This window comes from Hyperoodon ampullatus (assembly GCF_949752795.1).
Source record: "Hyperoodon ampullatus genome assembly, chromosome: 7".
Lineage (NCBI taxonomy): Eukaryota > Metazoa > Chordata > Mammalia > Artiodactyla > Ziphiidae > Hyperoodon > Hyperoodon ampullatus.
The window spans coordinates 26655685-26674079 of NC_136920.1; the positions used below are offsets into that span (position 1 = coordinate 26655685).

The window sequence follows — 18395 nt, forward strand, 5'->3', positions numbered from 1 at the left end:
TCCTGGCTCTCTTCCTCTGTGTTTTCCCCCAGCTTTCAAGACACCTCTCTCATTCTCCTCTGCAAGGAAATCTGGTGTCTCTCGGTGTCTCCCTCCTCCTTCTTCTAGATCTTGTCCTGCATCTTAACTTTTCACCACGAAAATATCCAACTGGATGTTCGCTAAACAAAAGACAGTTCTCTTTCTAGAGTTAATCTGCTTCCACTTCTTAAATAATGATCCGTCCCCACCCTGCGTCCTTCACATACCTGCCTACCTCCTTCCCCCAGGTCCTGCCCATGTCATAAACGAATATGGTATCAACTCTCAAAGGGCTAATAGTCTAGTAACGGGGATAGACGTGGTCAAAAAATCCCCACAGTGCTAGGTGCAAAAGAGGAACGTATAAGATGTGATGGAGGAATAAGATAGGAAGTGATTTGCTCCCCTTTTCGCTTGGACTAATGATGATGGTGGCAGTGAGCAGTTAAGGTTGACCGCTGAGTTTGGGTCAGGCGCCCTGTCAAGCCTTTTATAGGCAGAGTTTGGCTGAGGACCTCTCAGAGGACAGGCGCTCCATATGGGTTAGCCGTTGTTACCTTCTCCACATGCTTGCAGGTGGATATTACTTTCCGTATTTTACAAATGAGAAAACTGAGTGGAAAAAGCTGTTTTCCCAGCTAATCCTGCTGGAGCCAGGATTGCAATCCAGGCTTGAATCCAAAATTCACACTCTTAACCAATGCTTCTGTGGGTCCTTCTTCCCTTCCCTAATCCCATGTGGTTTGAGCTCTCAGAAGCCCGGAACCGTGCCAACCTTCTCAAGGTCTGGGGCCTCAGGCGACCCAACTGCCACACTGTGCACCCTGCATTCTGAGAGGCAGACACAATGATCTGTTTCTATGAATATTAAGCTGACTCATATGAAATTGCCAACAGTTGGCCTTTCTGGACTCATTAAAATGGCAATTTCATGTGGCTCACTCCAATACCAGGGACCAGATGAATCTTGAGTGATCCTGCCCCCTGGTTCTGTTCGTCTGTGAGCAGGACTTTCAGACAATCCCACCATCTTCCTGCCAGAAGATTTAGACTGAAAGAAGGAGAAAGAGAGAGACCACCTTGGCAAATGCTTTTCTTCCAGGGCACCAGACCCAGCGCCGCAGCGTGAAGGAGTTTCGTCAAGCTCCCCTCTTGGTTTTGATTCCCGGTGGTCCCCAAAGAATAGCTATGTCATCTGTAGTGAATTCATTCAATTAAAGATTCTGCCTTCACCTCTGTCCCCTTCTCAAGGTCCTGACGCGCCACATCCAGACCCGAGAATAACAGCAAGCACTCTAAAATTCTTTTTACCAAGCAGCCTAAAAACTCCGGAGGTCAGCAGGGTTTCATGAAGGGGTCAGGGCTGTTGGGAGAGAAAATGAAAGTATTTGCCTGTGGAGAAATTTTCCACATGTGAACCATAAATCCCCATATCCTGCTTTTGGCCAGAATCGGACTTCCCCAGAGTTGGTCAGATATTCCCCTGGTGACCTCAAAAGCAAACTGAAATTTCTGTCTTCCATCTGCCTCTGTCTACCATTCTGTCTCCTCACCGTCTCAGTCAGTCTTCTTGAATAAGGTGATTCTACACAGTATTCCCTCTTCCTCATCTCTCATTCAAGTTTCTAGCGATGGCGAACAGGCTTCGGTTGTCCCTGCCTCTGTATTGAAACTACCCTTGCCAGGTCAATCATGGCCTCTTTGTTGCTGAAACCAAGAGACACTGCTTTCCCTTATCTCACCTGACCTCCAGGCAATCATAGGTATTGTCCTTCACACCCTTATTTTTGAAACACTCTTCCCCCAGGCTCTTCTAATTTCCTGCCACCTTGGCAGGCTCTTACTCCTTTGCCTAGTCCTTAAATGTTGGTCTCCCTCAGGGTTCTAGACTAGATTGTCTGCTTGTCTCGCTCTGCTTCTCCCCAAGGATGAACTGAACCTGCCTTGGCACCCATCCATGGCCTCTCTAGGTGTTGACTTCTAATTTCCTACCTGTAGCTCAGCTATCTCTCCTGACCTTTAGTCCGTATTCCCAACCACTTGCGGGACAGCTCCCCTTGGCTGGGTCACAGTCCTCACACTCAGTATGTTTGAGCTGATACCAGAACCTTTCTCACCCCAACCAGTTGTGTCCCCTACATGTGGTAGCCCTGTCCACTGGTTGTCCAAATCAGCAACTCGGGAGGAATTCTTGACTCTTTTTCTTTTTTATTCTCTGTAACCAATCAGTCCTCAAGTCCTGTAATTCTGTCTTCTAAATGTCTCTCAAATTCATCTTTCTCCATATTCCCCACATCTTCACTAAGTGGATTTGCTCTTTCAGTCTTGCCATCCTTTATAATGGAACAAGCGTGATCCTTCCCTTCCATGGCTCCTCGTCACACATGGGATAAAGTTCTAACTCCTGCACTTGACTGATAAGGCTATACATGATTTGGTCAGGCCTTACTTTCTGCCTCTCACTGTACTCACTAGTCATCCTGAACGCTCCTGAGGGCACCCACCTCTTAGATTTCACACGTATTAGTTCTCTCTTCTCTCTAGCTCATTATCTCAGACCCACCCTTAGCGCCTGATTCAAGACACTTCTATTCAAGCCTTTGCTGGGGCCCAAGTGTAGATAAACTGTCCTGCCTACAAAACCCAAGAACACACAGCACTTATTCCTATTAGAATATTTAACTTACTCTAGTGGGGGATACAGACAAGTAAAGAGAGTGTGAGTTCTACCAGAAAAGAGAACAAAGAAAGGGCCTTTTCTTGCTCTTTACTGCTTGGACACCTGGCATAGTGCACACACTAAGATGCTCATTATATACCTGTTGAATGAATCAATGAACTAACAAAGAACTCAGCAAGTATTAGAGTCCACATTCTTATCTTATTTCCACTCAGACATTTTCAGGCTTATGTGCTCCTGCAATTTTTAATGAGTATTTAAGGCGTTCCCATTGTGTCTCTCATTTCACTTAACCCTCACAACTTCTTGTGGAGTTGGAATTAGCCTCATTCCATATTTCATGCTCAGGTAAGAAGTGAGAGAGTTAGAACACTTGGGTTAGGGTTTTAGCCCTAAGTCCAGGGCCCTTTGTATGTTGATTTGGGCATCAAACATTAGTCTGCTTTGATTTCACCCAACTCTGTCTTCCATCCATTACTGTCCTGGTGACTATTTCCATTGGCTAGAGTTCCTTTTCAAATTCAAAGACACCTGAGCATATGGAAGAGACATGAGCATTGTGCACATTTGGAGAAAGTTCACCCAGAAATGCTATTCCCAAAACTTGGTTCAGTGACTGCTCAGGAGAGTGGGGTTTGGCGTCAAAGAAAGCCAAGAGTTGAGGAAGGGGGAGTTTGTGAACTTGTATCACTCATTTGAGTGGAAATGGCTTTATTAAGCTGGAAAAGTAATTAATCCTTGAGCATAGTATTTTGTGCTTTTGTCCCCGTGATGGGATATGAGTGATGCTTATCTCCAAAAGGGGAAGGAGACAGCACATAATGAGTATCAGCTGTGGATCAGGAACAGACGTTATCTTCCCCAAATTTTGTAAAGTAGGTATTTTGACTGGATGAGAAAAATTCTGGTTGAGGAAGTCACCCAGGTCACACCGTTCATATGTGGCTGAGCTAGATTCAAAATCAGGACTGTCTGGCTCCTGGGTGCTTTGCATCACATGGCAGACAGTGGATTCTTTTTTTTTTTTTTTTTTTCAGTTTAATTTTATTTATTTATTTATTTTTATACAGCAGGTTCTTATTATCTTTTTTATACATATTAGTGTATACATGTCAATCCCAATCTCCCAATTCATTCCACCACCACCACCCGGCCCCTGCTTTCACCCCTTGGTGTCCATATGTTTGTTCTCTACATCTGTGTCTCTCTTTCTGCCTTGCAAATCAGTTCATCTGTACGGGGATTCTGGAGTCACATTGCCTGTGTCCAAATATGGTTCTGTGACTCTACTAGCGTGTGTGACTTTGGGAAGCCACTTAATCTCTTTGGGCCTCAGTGTTTCCATCTCTTAAATGTGGATAATAGTCCTTCTTATAAAGTTGTGGTGAGGATTAAATACGGTAATATCTATAAGGTATATTCCTATACAAATAAAAGTTAGCTACCATCATCATCACCACCACCATTACCTTTGGTCCCTCTACTTGCCAATAAGGCAGATTCTTCTGGGCCATGAGATAAGTGAGTATTCAGAGCATTCCTCTCCAAGACTTTAGTGCTCTTTGGAATTTAACAGTTGATCAGGGGTGTTGGGTGCATGGCTCAGAGCAGAGGCCAGGAGGGATGGAAAGTATAGTTGAAAAGCAACAAAGTAGACTACAACTGCAGGATGAACAAATAACTCAGCTGTTTAGTTGGGTGTGCTGCCATAGGAATTGGCCTATAAATAGGGTTAATGTTTTCAGGGTAGAGAGTAGCTTAAGCAGGCATGTTTGGATGTTCTACCTAGGAGCTTCCAAAAATATACATGAATTGACTTGATAAGATTAATAGTGATATTAAAAGTATACATCATGTAAAATTAATGTTTTGTGAGTTCTTATTAAATGTCTGGAACTGTGCTAAGCATTTTGTTCACAACAACCCTTATGTAGGGAACACTTTTATTATTTCCATTTTATAAATGAGACAACCAGGGCTCACAAATGTTAAGTATGATCAAGATTGTCCAACAGGTAAGGGGAAAAGCTGGCATTTGATCCAGGTCAGCCTGCCTCCAGAGTCCATGCTTTTTCTTAATACATATTCCTTCTCATCTCCTTATACTGGGGCTTCTTAGTGATCTTGATTTCAAGAGCCTGATTCTGTGGATGACCTCAAGACCCAGTCTTCATTCATGTTAAGACTATCACGCTAAGGCAGATTCTCTAAAGCGGAAGGGAGGGGAAGAGACTTCTCAGATGGAGAGATGCCCCTGAGAGTGGAAGCCGGGCTTTGATCTTTATTTTTTCATGGGCAGCATCTTCCTGCTTGAAACCAGAAGGCCAGCTGGCTCCCAAGTTCCTTGCAAAGGAACCAGGCCAGACTCCTCCTAGTACAACTTCATAATTACTATTCTCTAATGAGAAATAGGTTTGATCATAGCAACTAGAATTTATTTTAGGCCTTGGTTCCAAGAACCTGTTAAGGTTTCCACTTTGCCTTAAACCAATTCTAGTATCTTCCTTTATTTATTTATTTTAAATTGAAGACTAGAGTGCCCTGAACTAAGATGTCTCAGCAGCATTTTTACCTAAACTCCTTTTTCTTTCTTTTCTTTGTGGTTTTCCAGCATCCTTCTTTTTAGAGCTTTGAGTATCTCATAAGCATGGTCAAAAGGACTCTTCACACTGATTTAAACTTATGGGTGAGAGACTACAACTTACTCTTAAGAAATTAATTAGTTTTCCTGGTGCTGACGTTCTAAGAGGGAATGTTATCAACCATCCTATTTTTTTCAAGTCAGAACTTGAGAAACAATATTTGAGGAAGGATTTTTCTCAACCCTTCTTGGTTCAAGAGGCCCTCTGGAAGATTTTATTTCTTTTTAATTAACAGAGAGAACAAGAGAAAGCATTTTGGTTTTTTTCAGGACACATAGGCACTACACATATAGGTCAGGGAGGAAATTGTGACTGGGTTTCTCACCCAACAGCTGTGTCTGTGTATATGTGTGTGCTAGGGACAGACTGGGGCCCAGGGGGAAGGCAGTGTTGTTTTGATCCTTACAAAAAAGATGAATTTTCTACTATGGGGGAATTCACAGGTGGTTGCACTTTCCTGTAGAATTAGTAAATAAAATAAGTAGAGATAATCTGGAATCTTCAAAGAACAGTTTAAATCAAGAGGACTCGCTGGACACAGCTAGGAATGGCTGCAGTCTGGGAGCTAATTCTGAGATCTGGACACATTATTTCCCTCTAATTCTTCCTCCCCTCCTCCTCCTTTCTCTTCTCCTGTTGTTTATTGGGTGCTTACCATTCATTAGACATTTTGCTAAGCAATTTACATACATTGTCTCATTTAATTTTCATACGAACTTATGAGAGAAGTATGATTGTTATCTCCAGTTGACAAACAAGGAAATCAAGGCTCCTAAAAGTTAAGTCACTTGCCCCAGACCAGGCAGAGGGAAAGGTAGAGCCAGAGCTCAACCCCAGGTCTCTCCATTCTAGACCTTGACCTCTCAACCATCACATCATACTGCTTCCTCACTAAACGTGTTCTGTTCTTTGTCCCCAGGGACAGGATGAGAACATCCGTCAATGTTGTGGGAGACTCTTTTGGGGCTGGGATTGTCTATCACCTCTCCAAGTCTGAGCTGGACACCATTGACTCCCAGCACCGAGTGCATGAAGATATTGAAATGACCAAGACTCAGTCCATTTACGATGACATGAAGAACCACAGGGAAAACAACTCCAACCAATGTGTCTATGCTGCACACAACTCTGTCATAGTAGATGAGTGCAAGGTACCTTTCCCATTCATGGATATCGAGACCTGTATTTAATAGTGCATGCTCAATTTCTTAAAGCAAACACAAAAGCCCTGCATGTATTATTGTCACATTTATTTTTCTAAAGAATCATGTAACTCAAGCGTCTATGAGTCCCAGATCATCTAACTCTGTGTCTAACGTGGCAGGAAATCAACAAGTCTAACGGTGAAAGAGCCAATCAGTTGCTTGTTTTATCCATGTGATGTAAAACAATCATTTTGACTCCCCTGTCCACCCACTTCACAAATTCAATCAGTTTTCTTTGAATATTATGCTCAAGAATTTGTGGTTTCTAGGGCCTTGTTGGCTTTCAAATATTCTGTTCAAGTGAAACATCAAGAGAAATACCCAGAATCATTTGATTTACATAGCACAAGTATTCCTTCTTGCTCTATATCATGTATTGGTCAAAAGTGTGCCCACATAATTTTGTGCAGCTATCTTTTTCTTCATTATTTTTGTGGGAAGATGAGTTTTGACCTGACAATCACTTTGCTCCAAGAATGGGGAAGCAATTTCAAGTAAAGAATAACTCTCCTTCAGGACAATTATCCATAGATGTCTTTAAAAAAAACACTATATGTCACATACTGCCTGGCAGCACCATTTTTCCTGAAGCATGGATGTTCTGGACTCTTTTCCAAGCTGTTGGATGCTAAGTCTTCAAGCTTGATGGGCTCTGTCTAGCCTTCATTGTAACTAACTTGACATTGTCAAAGTGTCATGACCAGAGTGAAGCAAACTTGGAGAAACCCTGGCAGGTGAGCAGTGTCAAATCTAAGAGTTGTAAGTGGCAACTGAGGACAATCTGAACCGAACACAGATTTCTGATACCTTTTTGACTCCTGTTGACGGATCTCATTTAATAGTTAATTTCTCCCTATGTTATTTCTGGGTCATTCCAAATATATGCCATGGCTTCTGCCAGACAACTAAGGATGACACAGAAGCAATCCCCTCTACTGGACTGTATCATAGGTCCAGCCACCATCTTTGGTTCATCCCCTCTGTATAAGCTACATGTGTGGGTAAACCAGGGCTCTGATGCAAATTAGGGAGGGACCCCACCCATCAAGAGGCAACTGCATAAATTAACTGACTCAATGAAAACAATTAAAATTGTTAGAAACTCAGATGCACCTAGATGGTATACTCCATTCTCCTGAAAGTTTAGTGTTTTCCACATCTCAATGATTGTGCTGGATTATTCCCCATCAAAATATTAGTTTTGGTAAACAAGGGTCAACATTCCATGGAATAGCTTTATGCTCTATTATATTTAACAAGTATTCATCGTGTGCCTTGTGGGGTTTAATTGAGCACCCCCATCTTATTCCTATGACCTCCTATATTTTGATTATTAGTCAAGTTTTATTGAGTGCCCATAATCTGCAAAGCCCTGAGTTAGGCACTGGAGGACAGCAAAATGAATGTACAGTTATAGAGTGGAGATACAGCTTGATCCCAATTACTGCACTACGAGGAAAAATAGTAGTAGGAAACAAAAGAAAATCACCACATATATTCTTTAACTTTGCAGTTATATATAAGAAGAGTCCTAGTGGTTAACTGCCTTTGGTGCGGCCCTTTTGGAGCATCTCAGGAGGCTTCTTAACAGTATTGTGTAGGACAAGTTTTGAGGAAAGTGTATAGGCATGGAGATGTCTTTAGATTTCAGACTTCCTGCACTTTTTTTTCCCTTAAAGCATATCAAGCACATCAGGACAAATTCGCTTCATTTATTTTAGCAAACAGTTCAATCCCTAAAGGGAAATGTTGGTCAACTGTCTCTGTCACTGTGAAGTAAGCCCATGAGGAGAGAGACTGTGTCCCTGTTTATCACTGCTGTGCCCTAAAGCAGTGCCAGGCATGCAGTAGGCTGTTCAGAAATATTTATTGAGTGTATATTTTAACATCTCGACCCCATGCTTTAATTCAGATAACCTTTTTTGCTGGACAGTTTGATAGAGACAGTGGCTCAGTCTTTCTAGGTAATCGACCACCAAACCAACCACCTGCAAACTCATTGGTGAATTAGTGTTTAGATGGTCAAATGGTGAAACTGAGCAGATTATGGAAATGATGAAACAGCCATATTGGTTTAATAACTCTTTGGTGGTTTGCATTTTTTAGTGAAGTGATGGGTTCAGCTCAGTGAAGATTGTGAGGCGAGGCCAATTGACCCTTCTCACTCTAGACCAATTAACTGAGTTGACACCTATATGCAAAGGAGGCAGTCAGAGCTATGGAGGTGAATTTGAAGGCTTTCCCAGAATATCTGAGTCACATCTACTCCTGCCTTTGAACCTACTTCTGGCCCATTCTCAGTCTCACTGTTTTAAAAGCTGAGTTGGGAGACATCACTGCTTACTGCCAGTTCTCCCCTTTGGGCTCTTCCATTACCCAGGTGTTGGGACGGAGCCGGGTGGAATAGACTGGGGGAGCGGAGTCCCTGCTTCTTTTAATCCAGCCAGAAAAAGGAAATACCAAAAAAGCTGCTGTCCCAGCTACTTCAGAGACACAGGTCTCAGTATTTGAAAACAACAGCCTCCCTGCCCCTGCCACCTGAGTTCTGTCTGGTTTTCGAAAGGCACCATGATTTATAATGTTGCACAGCTATTGATCTGGTTCATCACTGAAAGCCAAATAGGTACATTCAAGGTCATGGTGAACAGGCAGCTTGCTCCAGGCAGATAGTTTGTCCCTGGCCATCTTTCCTGACAATTCACTGAAGGGGAAACAAGTTTGCTGCTGCTCTGGTCACAACTTTAACCATTCTAAGCATTGTTCTGTTATGTTGGTCTCTCTATTTTCAAACTCTTGCCTTGTAACCGTAGTTTGAAGTTATGCAATGTTTTTAATTTTAATCAGAAGAACTGCATGTGATGCTTTCATTTGCTTGTTGCATGGTCTTTTAAAAAAAAAAAAATAATGCGGGGGCCTCATGGGGACCGGAGGGATGAGTAGTTTTTATTTTCATTTGCTTGGTTCGTGAAAGGTTTTCTGTTCCTAGCATGTTGTGTGTGTTCATAATGCATGCCTCTCACTTCCACTTGGGTAAGAAGAAGGCCAGATTTCTTTCAAACATTGCTGCGTTTGTCATGTCTCCATGTCCTAATGCTTCCATAAATCCAGTCTCTCCATTATGTGGAATATCAATCGTGGGTTTAAGTTTGCACATGACGTTGAGGACAGACAGATGGAAGGTAAGCTAGGAAAATGACTTAGACGTGGAGGGGAAAACTTCCCACTCTGTGTAAGGGTTCAGTTCGCTGAGAGCCAGGGAAGCATAATACTGACCGTCTGGAGATTATAGTTGATTAATAAATGTCTGCAATGAAATAATTTAGAGATACTGATTTCAGCCTTTTAATTCCCTCCTTTCCTTTTTAATTTTTAAAGCCTGGATAGCTTATATGGTAGAGCCAGACCATAATGATTTGAAAGTTGGACATGTATAAACTCCACCTGGCCTCATTGCAACTGAACCTTTCACATGCATGAGTAGAACTAGCTGCCTAGTTCTGGATTTTTTTTTTCTCTGTGGTTGTTTGGAGTAGCACAAGGGCACTATGTTTTCAGGACTGCATTGTTGTGTGGTGGGTCTATGGGTAATTAGACACCCTCACAACCCTAAAAGCGTAGTAGTTATTTATCCCCCAATTTGCAAGGTATCTCTAGTCGCTCAATACCCCCTAAGGCAACTATTTTTTTTTTTTTAATGTTCGCGAATCAGTGTTGAAAACTAAGACCAGTTCAAAATCAATTTGGAAGGAACAACGTTTAAAATTAATATTTAAGTCGTGTAGTAGAACCTGGGTCTGGTGCTCCTCCACATAACCCCCTGGGTGGTTTTCTGGTTTGTGGCCCGTAAGCAGGATGTTGATGATAATTATTTTTAGGTAACTCTGGCAGCCAACGGAAAGTCAGCCGACTGCAGTGTTGATGAAGAACCTTGGAAACGTGAAAAATAAGGATATGACTGTCAGCAAATTCTTGAATAAACTCCCCAGCGTATCTTATGGTAAAAGAGGATATAAACAAGCTTTCTTTAAAAAGAAAAAAAAATACATATATTTCTATGTTTACTTAATCTGTTAGCTGAGGCTTAGAGGATCTGTTGTGAGTCAGTGATAGGCACGGTGCTGTGTCTTTGCCAAATAATGCTTGGTAACCATCTAATTTTCTCACTTGTATTATTGTTTGAATGGATGTCGCTGGAGGAATCAGTTTGAATTGAAGATGCGTTCTTGCCAGCTTCCCTTTTCTCTCAAGATGCAGAACCGTGGATGCTCTTTTCCCAGGGGACACGACTAAAGCCGTGTGGCACGTTCCAGGGATTTGGATTAATGAGCAGACAGTCAGTGTGTTACTCCTTCCAGTGTTCTCCATGCCTCACCTTGTAACACACAAGAGATTCTGTTAGAAGCCTTTAGAAGTAAATCCCCTTAAATGTCCTGTAGCGTATGTCCTTGTGTTGATTAAAACAAAGTACCCATCTTAAGGTACAATTTCTCTTCTGTATACGCTTTAAGTTAAATGGCTAAATGTTTCAAAGAGAGTCATAGTGGGAGCCATATCTTAAAGGTAGCCGGTTATGGAACCCACTGAGTCTCTGCTCTACCCCATCTAGTTTATGGGAATAATTGTTGAATTTCAAAGTAGGTTTCATAATTTGCTCTAAATTTGATAAGGGATTAGGATGTAATTTACACATAACTTCTGTATATATTGACAAAAGTAAGAGAGCACAGTCAACATAAATTTTAACCAGATTCAAAGATTCAAATTTGTTTGTGTTTGGTTTGCATCACCTGGCATAATGAAATCAAGTGAGATTATTTGCTCTATGCTTCAGTGTCTTTGTTTCGTTCATACAATTCTTATTTGGGTCTCTACCAAAAAAAGACATTCTTAATCCCCAAATTATTTCAATCATAGTCTCATCAAACTAGAAGGCTTAATCATTTTACTCTCCTCACAGATGGAGGATAGTTGGGTTGACTGTGCCTTTTTTAATACTAATCTCATGATAAAAACAAAACCAAAACACTGTTAGTTATCTAATATGTGGAAAGCTTTTTGTTATATTATATCACAGCACCTAAAACCAGTTACAGGACACAGTTGGAAGCAGAGCCCATCTTTTCCCCCAGTCTTCTCTGTGGAAAGGAACAGAAAACAAACATAGGTGCAAAATCCTATAAAGGTGACATTCTTATGGCAAAGTCAAGGCAGCCTTGAACCATGAAGTAGGAACAAAGGATGGCTCTACAGAACTTCACAGATGGAATCTTCTCAAGGCTGTGGAAGTTTGAAGGAATACATGATATAATTGGAATAGCCCAGTCAGTGCCTTGCATGCTGTAGGCACCTCCAAGCTACATTTTTCAATGTCTGTACTATCATTTTCTGTTGAATAACCCACAGTATTTTCCTAAGGTTGCTGGCTTTAGGAGTTTGCTGAGGACTTGAGCATGAATCATTGAGAAATATGCACATTTGACGTGTGTAGAACCTTGGTCCAATGTGAGAGCAAGGTGTTTATCTGCTGCCAGCAGATGGGTGCTGAGATATTCATGAAGAGTCATAGAGTCCAGATTTTCTTAGGAGACGGTGTTTATGGACATACATGCCCTTTATTACACACTCCTTGTGACTTTTCTCTTCCAAATCAGATACCTTAGGAACACACATGAGACATGAGATTCTAGTAGTTTTGTCTCTTAAGCTCTAGTGGGTTTTTTTTTGGATAAGAATCAGTGTTGAGCAGTATTAAGTAGTTTTTGCTTTTTTTTTTTTTTAAATACATTTGTCTTCATTTTCATTAGATGGACAGTTAAGAGGGTGGCCAAGGGCATGCTGAAATGTAGTAGTGGAAAATGCATCCTTTACAGCAGATGTTGTGGGTCAAAGGGGCAGTTCCTGGATTTAACTGTGAAACTGTTCAGGATCATCGTTAAGTGGTGCTCCCAAGAGCTTTTTTATGGTAAGGAGAAGGATTTAGGCAAGGCATCTAGGAGCTTGTGGTTTTGCTGTTTAACGCCAGCTTAGCATTTTTACACGCTGACATGTTACTCAAAGGAGTGGTCTCAGGATCGTCTTCCGAAGACTCTGCCTAAAAGTCTTCCCTGTTTGCTTGTCTTCAGCTTTTTCCTAGTTATCGAGTTAACCTACAAATATATAAGGGGACAGTGTGTTCAGAAGAAACTAGGTGCACAGCTTAGCAAAGCAGGTTTTTCAGGTTTGAAACTATGCAATAAGTTTCATGAGAATATACTTAGGAAATCAGTTCATCTGGAAGTTCAACAAATCAGTAAAAATAAGCAATGTCTCAAATTCAGGACTAGCCTGAAAACCCAGGATGTATGTAGAGCTGACGTGTGACTCTGTCCTCTGGTTTTTTTAGGCCTCATTCATTCTTCTCATGCCATGCCCACTGGGGTTTTCCTTGCCCAGCATATGTGCCATAAACAGAACAAGTAGATCCAGAATATACCTCTAACAACCATTTTCTAAACAGAATATTATAGCCTGTCAGTTATATGCATAGATTTATTTTAATAGGTTCAACACAAATATGAATGCTTGTAACAGTCCATTAATGTTTGACCATGCATAAATGTTATACTTGTATACAGACATGGCAGGCTAGATACATACACTGCATCCCTTAGGTTCTGTTAAGTCAGGGCTTTGGCAACACCGTTTTTTATGAACTCATTCACTATTTTTAGGAATCAGAATTGTTTCAGGAGAAAACCAACAAGGTAGACTTTTATTCTCTCCTTTCTCATTTATGTCCTTTGGGAAACCCAAGTGGAGTCATCATTTGATTACCTACTACAATTCAATGAATCAAGTCCTATCAGTGAAAAGAATCGCTCTCAAGGCAAAGCTTTACCTTAGATCTTTGAGGATGTGCCTCCCATGCAAAGCGCATCAGACTATCAAGGCAATCATCTAAATCATGCAGATCTTCAATATAAAACTTCAGATGATGAGTTTTGAGCCAGGTAGCTGTCAGGTTTGATTCTTCACTTCCTATTGTGTGTGGAAACACAACCTAGAGCCTCATTGCCTGCAGAAGTGGTCATGTTCCATAAAATATAAATATTTACTTCTCTTTAACTACTCATCAGCTTTGGATGTTCAGGAAAGTCTAAAGAAAGGTTGCCAAAATGCCTAGCTTTTGGATTTGAACTGGTGGAAGCTGAGAAAGGCTTAGGGTAAATTCAGATTATGGAGAGATGTACTCCTGGTAGGTAAGGTCAGGAATCCCAACGACCGGTTGAATAGAGGGTCTCAGATCATTTCCACATGTGCACAGAGAAATATGTCATTTGCAAGTTTATATCTAGTCAAGAAGCCCCTTTGGAGTTGGGTAACTCACCTACTGGATCCCCAGAAGGAAACCCAATCCTGCCATGCTTTTGCAAATACCACACTTCCCTTTGTTCCCAATAGCAAAAGTTATGGTACAATATTTCACTTTTGTCTGAATCAAGGGTTTTGTCTGTGTTATGTTTTCCATGCAAAGAAGGTCAGAGAATTAAGGCAATCATGTAGATAATACAGATCTTCATGATCTGAACCAAGTAGCTATTAGAAATATTGCAATGAATCTAAATAGGTACCCACATGCTCAGAGAGAATTCTCCATAGTTCAGACTCTTGATAAACAAGCCTCAGCAGCTCTTGCCTGGTGTGATGACTAAATGCTCAGCAGTTACACCCAATGGACGTGGCTGTTCCAACTTCGCTGCTCTTCAGTGCTTGGGGCCATACAATTGTGTGGGTTGCTGGTTTGGCTTTGCTTATTCTCCAAATAAATTCATTCCAAGCCAAGGCAAAGGAACAAATGGGATTTTTCAATTATTGTAATACTTGCTCTTTAAATAAAATATGACAGTCTAGGAGCCTAAAAAGATTAAGTTTAAAAACAAAAGGCTTGAAGGAATTCTGAAGTGAGAGTTTTGTAAATCTACTTGTCAGAGAAGATAAATGGTCTCAGTATCTGGTAATTTCTGGCTAAAACCGAGAAGGACCGCTGAGTGCCAACCCAGGGACGTTGCATTGTAGGCAGATTGGTCTCCTTGGATGGAGCGAGTTCAAAGCTGTTCAGGCATCAGTTGCTTATGATTTTTCTGAAAAGAAAACCCAATTTCCACTCTTCCTTTTCCTCCTTTCTTATTCCAATGATCATTATTGCTGCTTAAGAGACAGTTTAATAAATGACCATCCAAGTTAGCTCAAGGGTTGGTTTTAGAATAGATGACAGGGAATCTTAACTGAGTAGTGTCTCATTTCACCGCACAGCACAGCTAATTCAGGGAATGACATAGAGGTGAGGAGAAATAATGCAGTTGGGTGGAGAAACTTTTGACTTAGACTCTGCCCATTTTTATTCACATAACTTACACAAGTCACTTTACACACAAGCTCCACTGAAGAAAAAAAAAGTGAAGTGCTGGATTAAATGATTAAAACCCCCATCCAGCCCTATGAAACCACCATATAATGATCTCTACTTTAATTTCTTCTTTCATAAGAGGCTTACTACTATAACACATTAGCTATTTATATTGTAGGTCAGAGGGGCCCACAACAATGAATAATCAATTTGGATTTTTCTCATCCCCTTTGGGGGAAATTAAATTCAAGCCTCTCTCTTCATCTGAAGTTTTACAACAAGCTTGGAAGATGGCCATGTTCATCCACAGTTTGGTATTTGGGGATATAAACAAACCTCCTTTTATAAAACTGTCCTTTGCCTAAGGCACTGTCCTAATAGAAGTAGCAATTCAGCTCAGGGAAAAATGCTGCCAGAGTCATCATGAGGGGCCAGGATGAGCCTATGGCCTCCCTCAAGGTCTTGCATCATTCCTCTTGTGGCAACAGGGCCCACTCTGAATACCCTAAGCACACAGTTTCCTCCAAACAGTCCTAATTGCCAACCCAGTATGGGAATTTGGGAGCACCTGGCAAATCACCTTGAACACTCTTATGAAACTGGTGCAAGACTTACACAAAAACAGCGACTGTCTGTAAATATTCCCTTTCCACTCGTACGTAGACACGCACATCCATGCACAGGGTGGGCCCGGGCCAACTCCTTTCTCTGGAGAGGTATGCAGGGATATTTGGTTGAGTTCATTTTCAAATTTTTCTCTTGGTTCGCCATTACTGTGGGCATCACATCACAGGTGGAGAAGGTCTATCTTACAAGAATAGACTTGTATTGGTGATCATTGCCTTCTTCAAAGCCCAGAGTTTCTAGGCTGGATAAAATGCATGGTCTGTCTGCGAGGTGCATGTGACTGGCCATGGTCTTTGAACAATCTCTTGCACGTTCTGGTACTGCTGCAATGGGCCACTGTTTGCATCCTTACTCTTTGTCCAAACTTCTGCTAAATACACAATACATTTGGTATTATTGTGTCGTGAGCACCTTTATTGCCAGAGAAGATTTCAGCTCTGTAGATGCGCAGCAGAGGGGTGTAAAGCTAGTACTAAAAGGATCGAGTTAGTGCTTGTTTGTTCGTTTAAATTTTCAGTGCAGAAGACCTGACACTAGAGCATCAAGAAAAAGATATTTCTTAACGGATCCATATAAGAATGTATGGAAAAGTAAGAGAAGCTCTCAAGTTCTTATTTCATTCACTCTAAATAATATCCTGAGTAATTACTGATCAGCTTTTTTTTTTTTTTCCATGTCCAGCTTTGCCTCACCTTCTTACTTCTGGTGCAAATATCCATTTTGATATTTTTTTGAAGTCCTTCTGATTATTATACAGGGCCCTTTTGTGCTGAGGATAAAACCTACTACTAGAACAGATCCCGCTACCTTGCAGAGTCAGCAGTTGACCTAGAGCCTGGGTAGCAACAGGTCTCCAGTTCCTCCGGAGACACCTGCCATCCCTGGGTGAGTGTTGGAACGTAACAGCTGGCTGTGACCCTTGTCATTGTTCCCCGTGGGGATGAGGATGATACAGCAGGAGACTCGCTCCTTCTGGGGCTCCATTTCTTCTCATGGCAACCATTTAGCTGCCTAGAAACAGCCTGTTGCCTTCGGTAGGAAAGAGATGCACACACTAGCCAAGGAAGTTAGTCTAGCATATCTCTGAGTTTTCGCCTCCATGGAGCAAATTCTCTGAAGTGTATGATCAGAATGCTGGCATTGTGGTTGCTCACTTCTCCAGGAGAGTTATTCTCCTTACTAGGAACTCATCCTTTGGCATCCAGATCTTTCCATAAATGACCTTCACTCCTTCCCTTCCTCCTTCCCCTGGGAAACCTCAGCATTGCATTTCCATGTTGCACAAGACAGATCAGGTTATCTGGTCACTACAGAGATTTGTATATAAAAAACTACTTTTGTGAGGATTTTTGTATATCGTTTTTCTATTTGTTTTCTATGGTTTGAGGAGAGAGCTGACAAACTGTGAATCTAATTTGGTCTTGCTGCCCACGGATATATTTTGGCTTCCTGGTAAAAATCTATGTTACCAGGGACAATATATTGCCCTCTGATCAGTATTGCATCCACCCCAAAATTCCTCCAGTCCAACCTTACATTCTTTTTTAAACAAATCCGTGGGCTTCTTTGCTATTATTTATAAAGAGCATGAGAAAACATATTTAGAGTCCTGGCTATTATATGGTTAATATTGATTTAGCCTTTAATGATGTTATAGGTTTGTATCTATTCTTCATAAACCATAAAGAACTCAGTGTAGACTGAATTGATCTATTTAGTATCTGTAATTTTGCAGACAGATATCTTCTTATGGTATTTTCTATATAACCACATATGTAGAATTACAACTAATTAGAGCACAAGACGTTTCTACAGCAATTTAGAGCTGTCAGTTGTTTCCTGAGCATACAGCCACATTTGAAAAATTTAAGAACCCAGTCCTTTTAGATGCAATGAACAAAATGACCATTAAGAACAAGGAGTCACTTCAATCCCTTAGCTGGTTAGGATATGCATTTAAACAATTAGTCTTTTTAACTCATGGAATGGTGCTGACTCCTTATTATTATTATTTTTAATTAATTCATTGTTTATTTTTGGCTGCATTGGGTCTTCATTGCTGGGCTTTCTCTAGTTGTGGTGAGCAGGGGCTACTCTGTCACGGTGTGCGGGCTTCTCATTGCGGTGGCTTCTCTTGTTGTGGAGCACTGGCTCTAGGCGCACAGGCTTCAGTAGTTGTGGCACGTGGGCTTCAGTATTTGTGGCTCAGGGGCTCTAGAGCGCAGGCTCAGTAGTTGTGGCGCACGGGCTTAGTTGCTGCGTGGCATGTGGGATCTTCCCGGACCAGGGCTCGAACCCATGTCCCCTGCATTGGCAGGCGGATTCTTAACCACTGCACCACCAGGGAAGTCCCCTGACTCCTTATTTTTGACACCAGCCTTGTTTTTCCAGCTAAGCATTCTAATTTTGCTTTTCTCCAAGAAAATGAGAAATAAGGTGATAATAGTGGGATCATTTCTATGTCAGAATCTCCATGCCTTCCCAATAATTTACGTGAAAATTGGCTTAGGAAAACTTTGAATAGAGAGATTGAGGGTGAGTGCAAGGAAGCAAATCAGGACAGATTGGTCGCAGTTCGTTCTTGCCAAGCAAACTGGTAGTAAATGTCACACTGTTATGTGAATTGAGCACATATTTTTAAGAAAAAAAAATACTGGTACCAGCTCTGAAGCAATACTCCATCACTGGGGCTTAGAGTCACATTGAAATTGTTTAGAAGCAGCCCAGGTAGATTCTGTCCTCAGGTGAGTAACAATCTATGTAAATTTCCCCAAAAGGCAAATCAATAACTACTGCAAAGACAAGGGAGGGTCTTCCTTCCACCAAACACGCTT

At 41.4% G+C, this 18395-nt stretch overlaps 1 protein-coding gene across 1 annotated transcript in view; it reads left to right on the forward strand.

Annotated features, from left to right (window-relative positions):
- The window catches only part of SLC1A2 (solute carrier family 1 member 2), a gene marked incomplete at its 3' end in the record, with an annotated part of 141513 nt that extends 131018 nt beyond the window's left edge, over positions 1-10495 (forward strand). Inside the window, exons 10-11 of the mRNA XM_079708546.1 lie at positions 6263-6494; positions 10424-10495. Of these exons, the coding sequence (XP_079564672.1) occupies positions 6263-6494; positions 10424-10495 (304 nt within the window). The remainder of the gene's footprint in view (positions 1-6262; positions 6495-10423) is intronic.
- Positions 10496-18395: the final 7900 nt, after the last annotated feature.